General features: G+C 35.1%; 1 protein-coding gene across 1 annotated transcript; it reads left to right on the forward strand.

Annotated features, from left to right (window-relative positions):
• Positions 1-10,149: 10,149 nt before the first annotated feature.
• LOC149822040 (uncharacterized) lies at positions 10,150-16,537 on the forward strand. The gene is made up of 4 exons (XM_089980694.1): positions 10,150-10,378; positions 10,501-10,573; positions 16,025-16,111; positions 16,196-16,537. The coding sequence occupies exons 1-4, from the start codon at positions 10,205-10,207 to the stop codon at positions 16,246-16,248; spliced, it is 387 nt and encodes a 128-aa protein (XP_089836820.1). The 5' UTR covers positions 10,150-10,204; the 3' UTR covers positions 16,249-16,537.
• The last annotated feature ends 6,744 nt before the right edge of the window (positions 16,538-23,281 follow it).

The following is a 23,281-nucleotide window of genomic DNA, read 5'->3' on the forward strand; positions in this document are numbered from 1 at the left end:
AATCCTCTTTGGATCTGGTCAAACTTAGATCCTATTTGAATCCATAACAGGGTCCAGATAGCATTTGCACCTGAACTAGATCAGGAACCGATACGGCCCTTTCCGGGACCGGTTTGGAGCCGTTTTTGATCGGTTCCTTCCAGTTTTTCATCGGTTCTGAGATGTTAAGACCCTATTTTCATAAATATAGGAAGATACAAGGATTTTGACATACAATTATAGGGTTTTATGAACTTTTGTTCATACTTGGCACCGGTTCATAAGGTTTAGAACCGGTTCAACCCCTTTGATGATCGGTTTGGGGCCATTTCAGATCGGTTTTAGCTTGAGGACCCTAGGTTTTACCCATTTGAGCTTGTTTTTGTTATTTTTCATGCATTTTATTTATGATTATGCATGCATTATGTATGACTAATATTAGAATCAAGGATAGTTAGATAACTTAGTGAATTCGTGTTACCAAAGTAACTGGATGCATGTATGTTGTCAATTTTTATTTCTATCATACAGTTTTATTCAATATTAATGTTGTACTTAAATTCATGAAATGATGAAGTAACCCAAAGTGAGTTTCATCATGTTTAAAATTTAAGTAGGATAAAATAAAGCAAGTGTGTTTAGATACATTGCACATGTGTATCCAAAGGTGTCATGTGTTGATGGTCTAGCTTCACATGAACTTTAGTTTTACCAACTATGGTCGGTAGGCGTAGTGATTATGCGTGTCGTAGCTCTTACAAAAGTAGGACTCCGGTGACCCCTACACTCACCCAAAAATAAGCATATCAAGGGCCTTTTATTTATTATTTTTTTCCATCAGGTTTGTCTCGTATATGCTTCCTTTTGATACATGTCTTTTGCCATGCAGTTTCTGGTTTTGTGATTTTAGATGGCTCGAGTACTATCCATTTTCTTGATGGATATAATTTTAGTAATTAGAAAGAAATTGTCATTTTCACGTTAGGGTATATGGATTTGGATTCGACCTTAAGAATGGATGTGCCTGCTGGCCTGACAGATCAAAGCACTACTAAACAAAAAAAGTATTTTTGAGAAGTGGGAGCACTCAGATAGACTTAGCATGTTGCTTTTGCAATCTAAGGTGGCTAAGAATATTCGTAGTGTTATCCCACAATGCAGGATAGTGAAGGAATTTCTGAGTGTCATTGAAGCACAATTTGTCAGTTCGAATAAGGTCAGGGTAAGTACCCTAATGTCAAAACTCACATATATGAAGTATTCTAGAGGGGGTAATATTCGCCATCACATTTTGAAAATGAGGAGCATAGCGTTTCAGCTGAATAACATGAAGTTCACAATTTCTGACTTATTCTTAGTGCATTTAATTTTGGCATTCCTACCTATGGAATATGGTCCTTTTAAGATCTCTTACAACACACATAATGATGAATGAATGTTCAATGAACTTATGTCCAAGTGTGTTGAGGAAGAAGAAAGATTGAAATGAGAGAATGTGCAAAGTGCACGTATGGCTTCTCATAGATCCAAGGTAAGACCAGAGAAAAATGCATTTAAGAAGTCAGCAGAAGAAAAGTCATCTCAGAGCAAGCAACCCGATTTTGCTCTCATAAAGTGCTTCTTTTGCAAGAAGAAGGGACACAGGAAGACAGATTGCATAAAGTACAAGAAATAGTTAGAAAAGAAAGGTAATTTATCGTTTGTTTCTTATGAATGTAATTTATTACATATTCCTGAAAATAGCTGGTGGGTTGATTCTGGTGCTATTGTTCATATTGTCAACTATTTACAGTCGTTTCTAAACAGAAAGAAACCAACAATGCATGAGAAGAGCATCTATTCGAAGAACAAGATGTATCAACATGTGAAGGGTGTTGGGACCTGCAGGATCACTTTAGATACTGGCGTAGATTTGGATCTTCGTGATATTTTTTATGTTTCATCATATAATAGAAATTTAATTTCAATTTCAAGGTTGGATATTGTTTTAAATTTGAAAACTCCAAGTTATTCATATACAAAAATTCAATTGAAATTGATTCTGCTTTTGTTTATGATGGTTTGTACAAATTAAACATGAAGATCCAAACTCAGGAGTCTTTGACTTTTGAATATGCATTGGTTGAGAATAAACGTAGCATGATTAATGATAAGTACTACATGCTTTGACATCGAAGATTGGGTCATATCTCTGAAAAAAGAATAAAGAGACTCGTAAATGAAGAGATTTTGAAATTCCTGGATTTTACTGACAATGACCTGTGTGTTGATTGTATAAAGGCTAAGCAAATAAACATATATAAAAAGGGTGTCAAACATAGTAGTGAGATATTGGAAATAGTTCATATGAATGTATATGGACCATTTATCCCCTGTTACACATGCAAAAGATATTTTATCATATTTATTGATGACTATTCTCAGTATATGTTTCTCTACTTGATTTATGAAAAATATGATATTTTTTAAATGTTTAAAGAATTTAAGAAAGAAGTAGCGAAACAAACTGATGAAGTTATTAAGATAGTCAGGTCTGATAGAGGTGACAAATATTATGTTAGGTTTACTGAGATGTGGCAAAGGGAATGACCATTAGCGTGATTTCTCAAAGAGAAAGGCATTGTGCCTCAGTATACCATGTCTGGTAGTGCCTACCAAAATGGTGTAGCTGAGAGAAGAAATTGTACGCTCAAAGAAATAGTCAGGGTCATGTTGAATTATTAAACACTTCCTATTAAGTTGTGGGGTGAAACCTTAATGATTGTTGTGCATATTTTGAATAAGGCTCCTACGAAATTTGTGCCTAAAATTCCGTACGAATTGTGGACAGGTAGGAAACCATCGCTATCATATATGCACATATGAGAATGTCCTACAAAGGCTAAGTTGTATAACCCCCACATTAAAGCATTTGATCCAAGAACAACCAACAAATATTTCATTGGTTATCCAAAGAGATCAAAAGGATACATGTTTTATTGTTCATCTCATTTACAACAGATTGTTAAAACGGATAAGGCAAAATTCTTTGAAGATGGTTCAGTCGGATTAAGTGCACTTCAAAATCTTGGTTTTGAGGAAATACAGGATTCAGTCCCACTATCTGTTGAGAAAAACACCGAGAGATACCATATTGTTATTTCTAATAATGATGTGTTTGATCACCCGGTTGTTGATGCACAAATCCAAAATGAACCTATTATAGATAATGTAGAAGAATATGAACAGGATGAACATGTTCAATCTGAACCTGTAGAACGACATGTTTGGAGATTCACAAGAGTTAAGAAATCTGCCATACATCCTGATTATGCGGTATACCTTCAGGAGCCTGTTGATTTCATAGATATAGATGATGACCCGCTGATTTTTATGGAAATTGTTAAAAGCAAATAATCTTCGCACTGGATAAAAGTTATGAAAGAAGAGTTGGACTTTATGACTAAGAATCAAGTGTGAGATCTTGTCAAGTTACCTAAAGGAGTAAAACTCATAGGGTGTAAATGGGTCTTTAAGACCAAAAGAGACTCCAAAGGTGACATAGAGAGACATAATACAAGATTGGTTGCTAAATGATTCACTGAGATGAAGGGCATTAACTATAATAAGACATTCTCTCATGTCTCAACTAAGGAGTCAATGAGGATAATTATGGCCATCGTAGCTTATTATGACTTAGTGCTATATCAGATGGATGTGAAAACAATGTTTCTTAATGGGGATCTGAATGAAGAGGTATACATGGATCAACCTCTTAGTTTCTCTGAAGATGATCATTTGGTTTGCAAGCTTAACAAATCAATATATAGACTTAAACAGACCTCCCAACAGTGGTATATTAAATTCTCCCATGTCATCGTGACTTTTGGGTTTACAGAAAACATCATTGATCGATGTATATACCTTAAGGAAAGTGGGAGTAAGTTTATTATATTGATGTTTTATGTAGATGATATACTACTTGCAACCAACAATATAAAGTTACTTGCAGAGACAAAACAATTTCTTATATTACATTTTGATATGAAAGATATGAGTGAGGCTGCTTATGTACTTGGCATAGAGATCTACCGAGATAGAGCAAAAGGTTTTCTATGTCTCTCCCAAATATCCTACATAAATAAAATATTAAAGCGATATGGGATGGAGAATGGTTATCCTGATGCATCACCCATATCAAAAGGTGATAAACTGAGTCTAAAGGATTGTTCACAAAACGATATTGACAAAGCACAGATGAGTGCTTATCCATATGTATCAATTGTTGGTAGCTTTAAATACGCACAGACTTGTTTACATTCACATATTTTTTTCGTAGTAGGGATGCTTGGTAGATTTTAGTCTAACCCAGGCATATCTCATTGGAAGGCTGCTAAGAAAGTCATGTGGTATTTGCAAAAGACAAAAGATATATATGTTGACGTATCATATGGTTGATCACCTCGAGTTCATTTGCTACTCAGATGCGAACTTAGGAGGGTGCTTTAACAGTAGAAAGTCTACTACTGGGTATGTCTTCCTACTTACGGGGGGTGCGATCTCTTGGACGAGTCAGAAGCAGATGACCATTGTTGCTCACACCATGGAGACAAAGTTTATAGCATTGTACGAGACTACTTCGCAGGTCATTTGGTTGAAGAACTTTATATCACAGTTAAAGGTGGTTGATTCCATCGAGAAGTCACTAAAGGTCTACTTTGATAATGAAGTTGCAGTGTCATTTTCAAATAACAATAAAAGTACTACATCATGTAAGCATATGAAATTAAAGTATTTTGTTGTTAAAGAAATGACAGAAAATCAGCTAGTGCATATTGTTAATATTGGTACCAAAGATATTATTGTTGGTCCTCTTACTAAAGGGCTAGCACCTGGATTGTATTCTGAACATGTATTGAGGATGAGTTTGTTAAACTCTTTTTGACATATGCATATGAATAAAATGATCACATACCGTTTGATTCTCATTATGATCATTTTTTGTAATCTCATAAGGATTAGAGATTCAACTAAGGATCCGTAGAATATATTTTAAAGGGCAATCTATTCATCAAGTCATTCTCATAAGGTATTCAGTTAAGGGTTTATCACTCGGAAAAGTAGGAGAATGTTGGAGTCACCCACGTATAAGGACTCTCCTAGAGGTATCCCTATCGGATAAACCTTACCATTGGAGGAAAACAATTATCTTAAGTGTTTCCTAATAAAGGTTAATGCTATAAAAAGGGTATTGATAAGATACCCCTATATAAAAAATAATCGACATAATTGATTGCTCTGGGATTGGGATCCTGCTCACCGTCGTTGGAGGGCCTGCGCTCATCAAGGCCTGCGATCGGCTGAGGAGACGAACGTCTCAAAGAGGTTAGATTGGGTTCACTCATCGACCATTATCAGACGAACATGACCGCTTCAGGTATTTTTTGTCTCATTTTTGCGCAAGCGGCAACACTTAGTTAATCCAAAAACTCCACCATCACACCTTAATGGGTATACAAAAGTTCTCCCTATCTAAAAGTAGAGACTTACAACCACAACTATCTCAAGACTGAATAATCTTGGAAAACAAACAGCTTCTACAAGAAGATTAGAGAGAGTTTGAGTGATCTCACCAAAATAGTGGCTCGAGAAACAACCCCAGAAATTTGTTGACAGATTGCCTCAAAAACAATCTCCACCGGTCAGATTGAAGAGTTGTGCATGCATCATACACGCGCTGATCAAGATTCAGCTCAATCGGACCGCAGATCAATCTCCAAACAGTCTCTTGATCAGTAACTAGCAGCACCTCGCAGTTTCTCTCTCTCTCTCTCTCTCTTCTGATTCTCTCTTTTGTCTTGCCCAAAGAGACGATGTTGCGTCTTATCCCAAGGGCCTCACTCAGATGGTTGCACGAAGTGGGGCAGTTACTCGGGAGTAACTGCTCGTGCAGCGTTGTAGGGGACATCGCCGGATTGACGGTCGGCCGGTGAGGCAGGTCACCGTCCGGTGACTTGGATTTCTGCAATTCTGGGCTGTGAGGAGCGTCATGACGCTCTTCTCCTTCCGGGAGGGGAAACACTCTCCATCGTGCAGACTTCCAGTTAAATAAAACATAATAAGATGAAAATATACAACTTTTTATCAGTTTAAATCATTTTTATTTTCATTTAAAATGAGTTAAAATAATATGTGACTCGTCTCAAATCAAAATCGAGTTTAGACGGATTGCAAACAAGTCGGATACGGGTTGGTTGAGGGTGGACCCGACTTTCAATGAGTGGTTCTGGTTTGGGATACAGATCCAACTCAGAACACATGGTAGATTCTTGATCCATTTATGGTCCGACCCTCTTTATTAATACTGGATTATGCGAAAAGCTGGTCAAGTATATTGGCTTTCATGTGAAATAGATAATATGCATCGGGATAGATCCAGTTGTAACTCAGATCCACACCTATTTATTTATCGAATTCTGACCTGAATCCGACTGAACCAACGTTATTTGTTTGAATCCCATCCAGATTTGAATGTGAACTATATCGATCTAATAATATAAAGCTTTGATCCGTTTGCACCACCTCTACTGATTCGACCTTAAGTCATAATGCGTCCGATACAGGGTTGGGTTTTGAAATCTTACTAAATTTTACTCAACCTGAATAAGGGTATAACTGTGTCAGGTATACCTGACCTGACATGACATCCCAAACTGATTATACCCGACCCAACCTGATTTTAGTAGACCCATGACTTCAGATCAGGTCCAAAATGTAACTATGTAGCAAAAACAAATTGGGTCTTGGGTATTGTAAATGAAGACCCAAACTCATTTAGACCTGACCCGTGTTTTATACCCGACCCAAATGGTTCCACATAATGTAAAACTGAACCAACCTGAACTTGACCCGATTATATATCCTATCTCGTTTTATTCTTGAACCAACCCGAACCTGAACTCGCTTTGTACCCGAACTGGACCCATTGAAGCCCCCACCCAATATTAGAAGCCAAACACGTTTTTGAATATGATATAGAATTGATGTATTTTTATTTGAACTTCAAATGATTGGGTTTGGTATCACGATATTCTTTTTATATTTAAATTTTGGCATTAAGTCCTCATTTGTTAGCATATAATCTTCTTAATAAATAGTTGTCTATCTAAAATACCAATCATGTCAAGACGAGCTGAAACCTGATTAATACCTAAACCTTTTTAACCATAAGGGTTTACATTTTTCTGCCATACACAGACCCGAACCAAAATGGGTCAGATTTGTGTCTAGTTCTTAGACCCAATTAAAAAGCAGTCTATTGAAGACCCAACCTGATAAATACCCAAACATGTTAACTTATACTGGTCCACAATTTTCAATTGTACCCAATCCGAATTAGATTGGGCCAGGTTTAGGTCTAATTTTTATACCCAATTCAAATTTAAGTCTGATAAGTCTCGACCAAACCCAACCGGTTTACACCCCTAAAGATGAAGCTTTGTGGGTGTAGCCTCAATCCAAACCAAACCCGACCCTACCCATTTTTTTTCATGAACGGAGAAACCACCCATGGAGTATCATACTCAAAAGTCAATAGATAACCTTGTACCCAAATGGTTGTCTTGGGTTGGACCCAAATGGTTGGATTGGGTCATCTTACAAACATTTTAAACGGGGACTTTCCGCCATGAAAATATCGTGGCGTTGTTAAAATGTTTTGTTTTTCTCACTTCTTTATGGGAAAATCATATATAGTCAGGATACATTCGTCTAAGCAATGATATCTTGTTATTTTAAAAATATCACGATACATTGACTGTAGTAGACTGCTGCCAAGATATTGCATTATTTTCACAATATTTTTCAAAATATTGCCCATATTTGTCTTACTTGTCAGCCACATCAAAATGCGCACTTGAATATTATTTGGGTCCACTACAACTAGGGCCGAAGCGCCCACCCTGACCCGCTGAAATCCCTTAAAAGGGATATGGGTCACCCTGACCCGCAGATAGCATGGGCAGTGCCCACCCTGACCGGGTCCTGGTGGCCACTGGTGCCCAACCCAAAAGGGGCTGACCCCGTTTGGTTATACATTTTCCCCAATCCTGCATTCCCTCCCCTGATTTTGATCTCTCTCTCTCTCTCTCTCTCTCTCTCTCTCTCTCTCTCTCTCTCTCTACGGTCCTCCGCCCTCCCTGCAAGGTTATGTCGACTCGTGGTCCCCTCCTCTCTCTTTCTCCAGTCGTTCGCCCCTGCTAGGGTTTTCTATGTGTGAGTTTTTTTTTTTAATTGGCATTAAGCATAAATAATGAATGCTTGATTTTTGTTAGAATATTAAAGTTTTTATTTGTTCTTTTCAATTAGCATAAATCTATTATTTCTTCTAGAATTTTAGGTATTGATTTGTTTTTTTAAAATTGCATGATTATACAACGAAGGTTTTATAGTTTTTTTATCTAGTATTTTCTTTTTAATTACCATTAGGCATGATTCCATTAATAAATGCTTGATTTTGGTATCAAACCCTTAAATCTTTGTTTTTTTTAAGGATTTATGTCTTCTATTTTGGTTTTTTAAATTACATAAATATTTAATTAAGGTTTTATTTTTTTAATTAGCATATCTATAATGTGATGTTTGTTAGGATTTATGGTTTTTATTTGCTTTTTTTTTTAATGAAGTAAATGTTTAGTTTATGTTTTTAAGGTGTGCATGTGTCTATAATTATCATTAGTCATAATATGATTTGATTTTGGTTAGAATATTAAAGTTTTTTTTATTAATTAATCATAACCATAATTTACAATGTTTGTAGGGATTAGGATTTTTTTTAATGATATAAATGTTTAATTACGGTTTAAGGGTTTTTCTGTGCTTTTTTTTTCAATTATCAAGATGTGATTTTGGTTAGAATATTAGTGTTTTTTTATTACTCGGATAACTTATGTTGTTTATAATGATTAGTTTTGAATTATTTTTTAAGAATGATGTAAATGTTTAGTTTATAGTTTTAAGGTTTTTGTGTTTTTTTAATTACCATTCAACATGAATATGTGAATATTGTGTGATTTTATTTTGGTTAGAATATTAGAGTTTTATCTAGCATAAATGAACCATTTATAGTGATTGTAGAAAATAAGGTTTTGATTTGGCTTTTTGCAACATTAATAATTTTCTCTAAAAAACATATTGTTAGTAATTATTTTGTTTTTACTTTATATTTGTGCCCACCCTAGGTTAGAACCCTGGCTCCGACCCTATCTAGAACCCGACCCAAGTAATATGCAGGTTGGCATTTTGGATATCCAACACGACCTGGCATGCTCGAGTATTTTATGTATTTTTGGTGAAAATAAATTATTTAAATTATATGAATTTGGGTTTGAAATTTCATTTATATTGTTTTGGGAAAACACAAACCTGAACAGGAATGAGACAACTGGTTAGGGATGTCAATGGATCAGATTTTATCTTATACCCAACCGAATTTCATTCTGTTTAGTGGCATTTGGTAAGCCAAAACCATATCCTTGGATGCAGATATGGAATTGATTTTTTTGCTATTGAATCCAAAAAATATTCGAATATTTTTACATGTAAAAAGTGAATCTGGCATGAGCTTTTCACAATCCAAATCCAAATTCAGATTTGAATTTATTTAGGCCGATTAGTTGAATATGGTATTGGTCACATCCAATCCAAATCCAAACTGTTTGCATCCATACTATTGACAGCCCTACCAAAACCCCAACTTTTATTTGATGTGTACAATTACGGGTGTCAACGGGTTGAATCTGGTTTGGATCTGGTAGGTTCAAACCCGGATTTAACTTTGAAGTACTGGTACCGGAACGGGACATGGATCTAATCGGGTTTATCATAGGAAAAACCATACTTGGATCCTATAAGGATTACATGAACGATACCTGGTCCAGGTCCAAAAGAATAATATTTTTTTAATAATTTTTACATTAAAAAATCACGGATCTTAATCAAAACTCAGGTGGACATAGGTTTGGTATGAAATTTCAAAAACCATACCCGGATGGGGTCCGACCCGGATTCGCTTTCTTCTTTATTACCAAACCCTAAACCTATAAGATTTGGTAGGGGTCGGATCAGAATCAAACCCGATCCATCGATAACACCGTACGATGGGATATACCAAAACCCTGAGCAAAGGATAAACATCAACAAAGATGTTAAGAGAGCAACTAAAGAGGAAGAGAGCCGCTGAGCAAAGATGGGGAAGTACAAGGCTCCACTGCCAAACAGCCTCCGGGAGAAGAGAGCGGCCATTCAAGAGTTCAAACGCAAGGCCCATGGAGACCCCAACTCTCGCAAACTGAAGATCAAGAACGCCCCTCTCTCCATTTCGGGCAAGCGCAAACGGAAACTCTTCAATCGGATGTGGAAAGTGAGCAATCTTCTGTTCTTATTCTTTTCTTTTGTGGGTATGAGTTTTTCTTTCTGATACAGGAAAACGAGTGACACCCCTTAATGAATTTTCCGTTTTTTGGGTGTCTTTGGAGATTTTAGGAGCACAAGGATGCGGTGCTTAAGGGTTTGGAGACGATGAACGAGATGGAGATGGTGCCCGTCGACGCCGAAGGTATCGTTTCTTGTTGGTTTAGTGTTTTTTAGGGTTGTTTTTAGTTTGTGATTTCTTGAAGTGGGTGTGGAACGGATATCGAAACTTCGGTGGTGATGTTTCATGATTTTCGAGTGTTACTTTGTGATTGTGGTAATTTGATCAAAAGTCTATGCGTCAGGAGGTGAGAATCAGGTAGCTTTCTTCTCGTGGCTGTATGCGTAGACCTTCTTTTTTAGATTGTATGAAAGCGGAGCGAGAGTAAAAGTTGGAGATTCTTGGATTATTTAGTATTTATAATGTACATGAGGGCTTGCGGTTTTTCATTCATGTGATATGATTTTATCTATGTAGTCAAAAGCGCTAAGCCATGCCTAGTCGGTAGACCCCTAAAAAGATTACCGGACTGGTGGGTACCCCTATTAAAATATAAAAGAATACACAAAATATACATAAAAATATATTTAATTCTTTTACTAATAAGATGTTTTCATTACACAAGTACAAAATTACACATGCTTTCATAAGATATATTAATATACATAACCACAATATACATATATATAATTGTACACACACAAATATATATATATATAGAGAGAGAGAGAGATAGATAGATATAATTTATTCAGCATAATCAACAAAATATATTTTCAACCTTTCACAGAAACACAATAGCACATACATATATAAATAACATATTACATAATTCATAATACTAAACATGCTTTCAGGATTTTATAGAAAAAATTATCAGAAACAAACATACACATATAAAAAAACATAATCAATTAAAATGAACTGTGCATGCTTTCAATGTTTCAAAAAAAAATCCCAAAAGCAAAGTAACACACACACACACACACACACACACACACACACACACACACACACACACACACACACATATATATATATATATATATATAATAACTAAGCATTTTTTCATGATTTCACAGAACAAATCACACAAAGACACACACATATATAGAATTATATATAAAAAAATAACAACATATAAGAATAATAAATGGATAAACTGCCCTCGTGCCTAGGCGGAGGCAGCTTAGTCGCCGACTAGGCACTTTAGTCGGTTCCTAGTCAGCAAAATTGGTACCTTTTAAGGTACCCACCTAAGAATTGCAAAGCCTAGGCATTTTACTTACGTCTGACTGACTAGGCAGACTAGTCGATGCCTAGTCGGGGCTTTTGACTACATAGGATTTCATTTTGATGTTTCAGTTAATCTTTAATGGAATTAGTTTCCCTTAATGTGTTGCAATGAAGTAAATTTCATCATACCTATTATCAATGTTGTGAAAAGCGTTAAGGTGTAACGAGGCGCTCCACAAAAAACTGAGGCAAGCCGTAAGCCTCAAAAAAAAATTTTGAAAACTTAAAAAAAACTATAAAAAATTTATTTAAAAATACAAATCAATAAAAAATGCTTTATTGATGAAGCAACAACTAACAAAGAATAGAAAATCTCAAATAAATACTAAAAAATATGAGATTAACATGTAAAAGTAACTAAGAAACTGATTATAACAAGATTAACAACAAAATATAATGTCCTAACGTGTATATATATTTATTTTCTACACAAATACACACAAATTTATATAATTGTTTAAATATATAACATATATAATTTAAAAACTTCTTCTTTTTCTTCTTCTTCTCAATTAATTAAATATATAATAAGAAATAGAAAATCTCAAATAAATACTACAAAATCTGAGATTAACATGTAAAAGTAACTAAGAAACTGATTATAACAGGGTTAACAACAAAATATAATGTCCTAACGTCTCCGTATATCTGTTTTCTACACAAATACACACAAATTTATATAATTAATTAAATATATAACTTATATAATTGAGAAAGAGAAACTTCTTCTTCTTCTCGCCTTAGGTTGGCGCCTCAAGGTGCGCTTTTAACAACACTGCTTATTATTCACCATCAAGAACCCCAACGTAAGGGTCTGCACTCACCATTTTGCTCTAGGTTAGTGTCACAAAAATATTGCCATGTTTTACCATGTTTTTTTATTCTGTTGATTGGGTTTGTGGTGTGATTTGATTGTGGTCACATGAACCACAAATAGATTGGTCGATTCTTCTCAAAAGATAGATTGATGTGGTAGGTTGTGTTTCATGAAAAGAAAAAGAAAAGAAGGAAATATAGATTGATATGAAAAGTATGATCTTGAGCATATGCACTCTAGCAGTACTGATGGAAGTGGTATTTATCCTTTAAAAAATACATTGGATGTATAGTACCATTTTCTCGTTTCATTTTGGTATAATTGCCTTTGACCAAATAGTTTGGTTATGATGATCTGTTCCTTATGAAAGTGGTGTTAGGGCAATCTAGATACTGTCTGTTCTGCTCTTCTATGAAGGAATATTGTGGCATCCAACTTGTAGTACCTGATAAAATTCAGATTTGGGGTATGGGGATGATTAGTGTGCTAAAGTAGCCTTGATCTTAAAATGATGATTGCCAATACAACAACAACAACAACAACAACTACGCCTTCATCCCAAAACAATTGGGGTCGGCTATATGAACCAAAAAAGAAAATCATTCTGGGTCTTCCACATGAATCCTTCTCCTCCAATCATTTCTATCCAATGCCATGTCCTCGGTGAGGTTCAAAGCATTCATATCCTTTTCTATCACCTCCATCCATGTCTTCCTAGGCCTACCCCGACCTCTTTTAACTAATATATTTTCTCATTTCTCCATCCTTCTAACTGGAGCATCATTAGGCCTTCGCTGAATATGTCCAAACCACCTTAAACGATTCTCTCTCATCTTATTTTCAATGGGTGCAACGCCTACCTTCTTACGTATCTCCTCGTTCCGAATCTTATCTTTTATTGTATTTCCACACATCCATCTCAGCATACGCATCTCAGCTACACTCATTTTTTGAATATGATGTCTCTTGGCAGCCCAACATTCCGTACCATATAGTAAAGCGGGCCTAATAGTTGGTGTATCTAGCCTTGAAGGAGAAATCAGTATCTTGGGCTTATGTACTGGACAGTATATTTCTAAATGCAAATGTGATTTCACCATTTGGAGGAATAAGATAGTGGAGACTTGGACACATACAAATGCCTGAAGTTTGTGTCAAATTCAGCCTTCCATTTCAAATTTCTGTATTTATAAAATTTATTTGTCTCCAATTCCAAGTATTCATGTCTAATGAGCCATAGCAATTGCACCAACTAATTCTATCATCTTCCGTGTCAAATATCTGAGCGTTCAGCACAGGGTGGCAAATTTATGGTATCCTTGACTTGACCTTATAACTTAATTGGTTTAAACTACCTGTAAAGGTACATTTCACTTTTCTGGTTGTTTGAGTTCAAATAAGCATTTGTACAGCTATGTTACATGGACACTTCTCCTAGGCTGAAGTGTCTGTGTCAGACACTTCTCGACACCGGTACTCCTGGACACGGCACCAACACGTCGTTTTTTAAAATCAAGAGTGTCCAAAAATTTTGACACGTGTGTCGAGTGTCTGACACCTTAAAATCTTACATACTTATATTATGTCATAGACATTTGTGTAAATCATCAAGGATCAGATTACAAATGAGAAAGGAATGTGCATTTTATATTTTATGGTTTTGTTTGCATAATTCTTTAAATCTCTCTTTTTTCTTTATATATATATATATATATATATATATATATATATATATATGAAGACCCGCCATGTCTGACACTTCTTTCCGTGTTCTGACACCGATACCCATGTCATTGTCCAATTAACATAGCATTCAAGTGATGAACTTTCATAAAAGGATTTCTTCTCCACTTGATACTGTCCATTCTGATGCTCGGGTTCCTTTTGCAAGTTTTTGATTCTTCATGTAAATAGTAGTTTTTCTTGAGCATAAGCCAGGTGATTCTCATGTCATATCACCAACCTTTATACCTGATGGTGCTCAATTCAAAGCATTGTTGAGTGAGTCCCATGTCATATTACAAACTTTTATATCTGATGGTGGGGAAGAGCATTCTGTCAACTGTATCTGGTTTACTGTCTCATCTAATACATATGAGGGGATGCTGTTAGAACTTAGAAGCGTCACATCAACAGCTGATTTTAGTTTATGTATTTGACCTGTTTTGTCATGTTGTACATTTAGTACAACTTCATGTTTCATAAGAGGCTAGGGTTAAAGGTCTGATTGCCCATACTTTATGTAACATGAACTCTTCTATCAGGGCACCGCACCCGCACCCGCACGACACTTGGACATGGATTCCTTTGTGTCAAGTGAAGTCAACCACACTGAGGTCTATTTCTGTCCAAAAGTAGATTCAGTTAACCCTAACCAAGTCTAATTTTATCTATATTATATATATAAATACATAAATGCACACACATACACATAGTGTTAACTTAAAAACTGTTAAAATATATATATATATATATATATATATATATATATATACACACACACCCGCATCCGCACACACAAGTTTTTTTAAAGTGCCATATCCACACCCGCACCAATGTGACATAGCCCATACTCATTTAATGAAGAGGAGATATGCATATTAGAGTGCAAAAGAGATCCCAGCATGTAAGGTGATCTAACAATGCATCCTCTGGAGGTTACCCTTTATTCCCATCTCTTTTTTTGAGAAAATTTTCCTGCACTTTGGCTGCTTTAGTTAGTGTGTGACATTAACGAAAGCTTACCTGCAGGTGCTTCTCATGCAAACAACTAATGCCCCTATTTTTTATGACGGTGATGTATATTCCTTTCTGGTTTATGCAGTCCAGGTGTTGCTACTAAAGAATTCTTCAATGCAGCATTTTTTCATTTGATTTTATATCCATTTCTTTTTTGCATACAGCTGCTAAGAAGTGTTTTCTATTTTAGATTCCAATCCAATATTGCTTGTAACTATTAAATTAGCAAAACTTTTGAGTGGTCTGCACCAGAGTTACCAGAAGCGCCTAGGCATGTGGGGAAGCGCGCTTCCCCGAAGCGCGTTTCGGAAGCGCGAAACGGCACGCTTTCGAAACGTGCAGCGTCTTTTTTGTGGAAGTGTGCTTCCCTCTTTTTTTCATTTTTTTTCCCTCTTTTTTCGCTTCTCCCTCACTTCCGAGACGGTTCGTGATTAGCTTCTAAGTCGTCCCCCGCTTTCCGCTTCCTAAAATTTTGAAAGTGCCTCGCTTCCCGATCCCGCTTCCTCAACTGGCAACCATGGTCTGCACATTGTTGCTTTTCAAGTGTTCAAACTTCAAATTCGTTTAGCATGTGTTTCAAACCCCCGTGTTCCAGATGTATGAACTGGTTTCTGATTTGTGAGGCAGGTTTCAATAAATATGTTTCAGATGGAGATTTGTTTATCGATGATCAACTGCAGACCTGCAGCATGAAATGTTCGACATAAAAATTTAACCTTAAACTTGATGAACTTGTGTCACAGGGACTTCTCAAGATACCAACAAATCTTCAATGAAGATTCTCATGAAGAAGAATGTGAAACTTAAGCTTAAGAAGAAAAGGGGAAAAGGTAAATAATCCTATCCTCTGTTAGCACTTGACTTTATCAGAGTGGAATTGGCATATACTTTTCTTTCCTGAAATAAATGTGCAGGTAAGGTCCTAATGGAGGACTCAGAACCAACTGTTGATGCCATGGAAGAATAACCTGCAACTAGATGCTTCTGGAGAGTCCGTGTAGGACTACTGACGTTTAACAAACCTTTGGGAGAAAAAAGGTGTGGGTTGGTTAGTTCATTCCTTGTGCATGTACCTAGAACATTTGACCAAGGGTTGTTTCTTTTTTGTAAATGTAAAGAACGAAACTAGTTTTGTTTTGTGACCTCTAATGTGGCCTGAAAATGCGGTTGATGTGGCAATATTGGTTAATGTTGATTCAAGACTTTTTCCTCTTCTTTCTTTCAAAAGCTAGCCCTTGAATGTGTTTTTCCTTTCATTTCTACTCCCTTTTCTTTCTTTTCTTTTGTTCTTCAGTAGCACTTCATTTTTTCGGTCATACGCTTCTCTGTCATGATACACCATGGAAATGCTTTTTAGATATAAAGTTGGACAATCAAATATGTGCATAACCTTGCTTGCAAACAAGCTTTAGGAGTAATATTTCCTTTTCTCCCTTACATATTTGGCTGGCATTCTCTTTTAGTATTGTCTCTCTTGCTTGATATCGATCATGAAATTATGGTAGTTTTGTTAGCACAGGAGTTGCTACCTGAGGTTTTATGTGTGGTATACGGCCTCATTTGGAGCTTGTAATTCAAATTGCTATTTCATATATATGATGACTAGAGCGTGAACCGAGACTTTTATGTTTCTTTTTCCCTTAAATCTGACGGTAAGGATGTGATCTACAGCTTGGTCTAAAAGGGACCGGCTCCTGAATCATTTGACTGCGAACTTTTTAAGGCTAGAGAGTCAGGATTTTCGTAAATATTTAAGCATCCAATAAATAATGTTTTTTTGTCAAAAAAACATGATGCCACAATTGATTATTAGCAAATTGACCATATTGTACACATCTGCAAAGTCATATTTGCAAAAAAAGTATAAAAATGCTTAGTTAACAATCTAGGATCATATTAAACACATCTGCAGGGTCAAATTTACAAAAAAAAGTATTAAAATCTAGTTCTCAAATTCTAGTGCATATATATATATATAGGAAAATGGGAATTTACACGATGCCATCCATGCCCGACCTAGCTTCCCACTGCTCTCTCTCTCTCTCTCTCTCTCTCTCTCTCTCTCTCTCTATATATATATATATATATATATATATATATATATATATAAAAGTAATGCTAGGTGCTCTTGGAGTACCTACTCCCACGTACTATAAATCATGGTTGTAGGTTGTATCTTCTCAATTAAACCTTGTGGATGTACTCAACATAGTTTATTTGATAGGAAGCATGCTTTGGATCATGTTTTTTTGGACATAAAAGTATGATTTTAAGTTATGAATTTTTAAGTTATAAAAAAATTGATACATTGTGAGCCATTGATTTTAAAGATCATAAAAAACATACATATATGCTATAATCACATGATCCAAAACTTGTTTTCTACTAAATAATACTTATAGATCATATATTAGGGTCTAATCAACTAAAAAAGTTCATTTGACAATCTAAAGCTTCTATTAGGTGGGAGGAGGTACTCCTAAGCACCTTATCATTACTCTATATATATAGTCACTAGAATAAGAGAATTGAAAATATGAGGAACCATGATTATCATGGATTGCTTGGTCTTTTCTCTTGAATCTAATCTTACGAGAACCCGCTCTTGAATCATCCAATTTTATGCATAAACATGATTTTTTTAAGGCTTTAAAATCATGGCTCATAATCTTCATAAATATTCAAGCATTCAAAATTCATATTTTTTCATCAAAAATACACAATCCAATGGTTGATTCCTAGCAAATTCACCATGCCAAGCACATTCACATAGTTGGATTTGCAAAAAAAAGTGTTGAAAATACACATATTTTTAGTTCTCATATTCTGATGACTATATATATATATATATATATGTGTGTGTGTGTATGTATCAGATTTTTCATGATTTTTTTTTATAAAATTTTACCGTAAGGATGTGATCTAGATGCATAGTTTTATAAAAACAGACTCTTAGATCATCCAATTACAATGCATAAAAAGATCTTTTAAGGTTTGAAAATCAACAACTCAAAAGTTTTATAAATATTCAATCATCCAAAAATCACATTTTTTTGTTGAATTCATCTGCAGGGTTGGATTTGCCAAAAAGTGTCAAAATGCCTAGTTCATAATTTGGTTTTCGTATTTTTAGTTAACATTTTCTAGTGACCCATATATATATATATATATACTAAATGACCTATTCAGGATTTTTTAATTTTATTTTTAAATTCTAACCATATAGATTTGATCTATGTACTTGATTTTAAAGGGATCAGATCTTGGAGTGTTCAATTCCACGTGGGTGAGATTTTGGTGAGGTTTAAAAGATCAGTAGTCCAAAATCTTTGTAAATTTTCTAAGCTCCAAATATATATAAAATAGAAAACACGTTATTCATATGTCAATTTCTCATATGACAAATTCTAATAAATTGACCATCAATGTTATGCATTCATGTGCTTTTAGTAGGATTATCAAGGCATTGCATATTCCACTAACCAGACGCAGTACAAGAGAACATTCATTATCATAAGGAAAGTCATCTTACCTCTGCGGGCAAATTTTACAAGTGAAATGTGAAGAAAGAGACCGGAACAGGTAAAACGTTTTACGTAAAACATCTAACATGAAGGACGAAAGTGGGTGGGTCGGGCGAACCTCAAGGTTTTTTTTTTACCAATCAGAGTCCTGTCAGCGCGCGGTTGTAAAATAACATTTTACAAGTTGTTTTCCTTAACCTAACCAGTGATGTGGGACCCACAGATACTTTTTGAGTATCAAACTGTACAGATGTCAGTTTTTGTGTTGGCGCTACATTAATGTTGTAATCCACCGTTTTACACGATCTGCTCTGGTGAAGTGCGCCTGTCTCTTAGTCGAGTAGTTGAGCTAATCATTTTGATCCATGTTGTCAGTAAGGTTGTGAATTGGTACATTAGTATCGTGAGCTGATTGGACATATTTTTTAATATTTTTAAAATAGCTTAAATAAATTATTTATTTTTAATATTGTTTTAATATTTTATTGACACATGTTTAGGGATGGCAGTGGACCGGGGGAAAGCAGGGCCCCGCCCCGCCTCGCCCCGTTTGGACCGGGTATGAAACGGGGATGGAGGCGGGGACGAAGGTTAAAATCCATCCCCGTCCGGGGGTGGAGGCAGGGATGGAAGTGCACTTTTCCCCGCCCCGCCTCATCCCCGTTTGAACCGGGGATGGAGGACATGAAACGGGGATGAAGGCAGGGGTGGAGGATAAAATCCATCCCCGCCGGGGATGGAGGCGGGGGTGGAGGATAAAATCTTGAGGCGGGGCGGGGGTGGAGCCATCCCTACACGTGTCATCTGCTGATTAAAAATCGGCCGTATTCAGCTCTTGTGGTTCAGATTTCTAATTAGCCGATTCTTTGATTTGTTTTGAAAATCGATTCAAGCCCGATACCGATTCTGATAACATGTCACCTTTCATTACTTCTTACCAAAAATAAATTGTTATGTATCTGAAATGCCAATGCAAAGCATGAAAAATATCATGTCATTGTTAGATTCATGTGGAGATAGTAAAGGATTTTATTAAAAAATGATACTGAAAGATGATACATTTTTTTTTTAAAGGCAAGTTGGGGTTAGGCAGACCCCCACCAGTTAACTATACCATTGGGTTTTGAACGTGCAACGTCCCAACACAAGGTGACGTGCACTAGCTGCTCCTACCAAACAAGGGGAGCTCCTGTTGGTATGATTACATGTTTCTTATGACTGAAAGAAAATTAATAGTTTTTAAAAAATTTAATGCTGCATAAAGAAAATTTTAAATTTATTTTTAATGTCGCATAAAGGGAAAATTTAATGTCCATGAGATCTGAGCCATAACTTTCTCGTATTTACTAAAGTTTAATTTCACCAAATCAACCAATTTATAAGTAGATCAAAGTAGCCCCAAAGGGGTTTGGCATAGTGGGATAGGGCCTAGGCTGCTAGGCAGGTGTTCAAATCTCATGGGTGTCACCCCTTACGCAAGCCGAAGTGTGATGACTCCCTTAGGGTAAGGAATAAGCCCATGGAGTTTTAAGCTGACAGGACAGTGACCAGGCAGGCAGAGCCAGCACAGTTAGGTCTCTGATCTTGGGTGGTTTCTTCGCGCGCATGTGTATATATATATATATATATATATATATATATATATATATATATATATATATATATATATATATATATATATATATATATATATATATATATATATATATATATATATAGGTATATCGAAGTGAATGATGTGTTTTTAGCAAACTGTCATTAGTTGAGCATTTTAAAAAAAAACATTAGTATTACACTACACAACTCTAAGGCTTCATTATCTCCCCATGGTTTGGATTCTATTTAACCTTACAATATTGCAAAGACCGGGGCAAGATATGGACTTTGAGGATGATTAAAAATTCGTCTACTTTTATTTGGTATTTTGAGTTATAGCTTCTTTTGGTCCTTGATACTCAATCAAACCTTTTTATTTTTTTATTGAATCAACTTCTATGGTGCTATATTTGGCAATTTCCAAACTGCTTTGAGGGAAATTTGTGAAAACACACTTAAAGAATTGGTGATAACAAAAAACACACTTTAAGTTTTTTATATATAAAATCCACACCCATTTTTTTCTTATGTTGATAAAAAACACACTTTGGTCAATTTAACTTGAGTTATTATTAACCCAAAGTTGACTTAATAGGATAAAGTTGTTGATTTACACACAAAAAAATTGAAAATATCGAAAAAAACACCTAACTTTTAGTAATTATAGCAAACATTTAATGAAAACTTTGACGTAATTAAATCCTGAGTTTTTTATTAAACATTAAAAAGTTTAAGTGTCTTTAATATTAGTAAAAACTTAAGTGTGTTTTTTATCATCTCTTAAAATATAGGTGTAACTTTGAGAATTTCTCATGCCTTTTTTATTAAAGGAAACATGGACTTTTGTTCACACTTGGAAGTTCATCAAGGGCAAAAACTTGTGTGTTTTTATCTTTTTTTTATATTTACACGGAGAAACCATCCCCTATCAGAGACCTAACCGTGCTGGCTTTGTCTGCCGCACTCACAGTCGTTGTCCTGGCAGCCTAAAACTCTGTGAGCTTACCCTTTAATAAACTTTTCAAAAATTCTTATATTCTAACTTTCTGTTGTTAATAAACCTCCTAGCATGCTAAAGATAAATCTAAGGAACATATCCCATGAAAACTTGGGTTTCATAACATCTATTTTATAAGATCAACATAAAAATAGAAAGTATAATATATGAAATTTATTCTAGTACCAATATGCTATAGCATATGGTGTATATGTTACAACTGTAAGGGAATGTAAATTTGATAAGAGTATTCAGCAACTTCTTGCATTTTTTAGCTTTTTACTGATGAACTAAATTCAGATTCTCTTAAGCTGTGAAATAATCTTTTAAGTGCATCTTTGACCATTAGATCTAATGTGGTACTTTTTTTTTTATTTACATAGGCAAACCGGCTCCCAAGATCAGAGACCTAGCTGTCTAGGCTCTGCCTACAGTACTTAGGGGTTGCTGTTCTAGCAGCTTAAAACTCTTTGAGCTTACCCACTTGCCCCAAGAGAGTCGTCATGCTTAGGCTTGCCAAAGAGGTGATGACAATGGAATTTGAACCTAGATAGGTTCCATTCCACTAGGCCAAACCCTTTTGGGGCGTGCTCCTTGTCACTTGAAAACACAAATCAACTTGTAACGGTAACCAAGCCCTTTTCAATATTGAACCCATATTTCTAGCATATCCCAAATGTTTGATCATTTGAGTTTATAGAAAGTTCCAAATGGTAGTGGAGTAGTACCATAGTGACAAATATAGCAAGATTTAAGAAAAATCTCCAAATTGCCTGAAAGCAATGGAAATTTTTTGCAAGATTTTCAAAATATCATGAGGTTTATGAAAAAACATAAATACCATAATTTAAACATGATATTTACTCTTTAAACAGCTATTTATCATGAAAAATCCATATATTTTTTATTTTTTAATAGTTTTTATTAATATTTTTTTATAAAAAATATTTTTTAAATTTTTTAAGTTTTTTTTATTGCCCAGATTTTGCGAACAAAAATGCAAGATTTATGAAAAATTTTCAAATTCTCGCAAGTTTTTGAAAAATGAGGTTTTGCCGTTTTTAACGTTTGTCACTATGAGTAACACCAACCAAATCCCCAATGTAGCCACTGCTGTCCCATTATCAGCATTCCCTTGTTTGAATTATATGGCTTGGAGTTGCAATATTTTGTTGTACCATTAATTCCAATGAAAAAGCTGAGTCTTACCATATCATGACACTCCTCTTTATCTTTCAACCTACCAAGGGTTTATTTTCATCCCACTTTCTTAGAATCTTCTATTGATAGACTTCATTTTCGCGTGAGACATTCAAATCGCACGGATACGAATACGAATGCAACACTTTCATGAAAATAGGGATGGATTTACATGTATTTTTAATATTTATTTTAAAATATTTATAGTATCATTGTTTGTATATACGAAAATATTTTGGATAAGAATATAACACAAGACACCAAATTGTGATAGAACAATACGGTATTATTCATATTTATTTTCAAATTGTCATTGATAAGATTTTTATAAATAAAATTACTTAAGTTATTAGATAACTTCCATTTTAAAGCTACATATACAAATCCCAGCTAAACTCAAAATTCTTATATCATAAAATTTATAAAATTGCAAAAATAACTTGAGAATATACACATGGTGTCTGGCCGGTCGCGTGTCATGTGGTGTCAATGTAGCCATAATAACTATGGGGATTTTTTTTTCTAAAGAGAAAGAGGGACTGAACAAAGATGGTAAATTTATGATACCGGCAAACATTTCTGACATTTTATGAATGGAAAAATTGGAATCAAACCAACCCAAGTGTCCTATCCGTGGGTCCCATCCCAAAAATTATAAGCAGATCTTCCGAGTCCCTTCCCCC

The sequence above is a fragment of the Nuphar pumila genome, chromosome 11 (assembly GCF_984573655.1).
Source record: "Nuphar pumila chromosome 11, dmNupPumi1.hap1.1, whole genome shotgun sequence".
In the NCBI taxonomy this organism is placed as follows: Eukaryota; Viridiplantae; Streptophyta; class Magnoliopsida; order Nymphaeales; family Nymphaeaceae; genus Nuphar; species Nuphar pumila.

What these genes read in the sequence shown, in the direction of transcription:
- LOC149822040 (XM_089980694.1), top strand. Translation starts at nt 10,205, where the DNA reads ATGGGGAAGTACAAGGCTCCACTGCCAAACAGCCTCCGGGAGAAGAGA. An exon ending in GGTGCCCGTCGACGCCGAAG is followed by an intron (nt 10,574 to 16,024) that starts GTATCGTTTCTT and finishes CTTGTGTCACAG; the next exon opens with GGACTTCTCAAGATACCAAC. An exon ending in TAAGAAGAAAAGGGGAAAAG is followed by an intron (nt 16,112 to 16,195) that starts GTAAATAATCCT and finishes ATAAATGTGCAG; the next exon opens with GTAAGGTCCTAATGGAGGAC.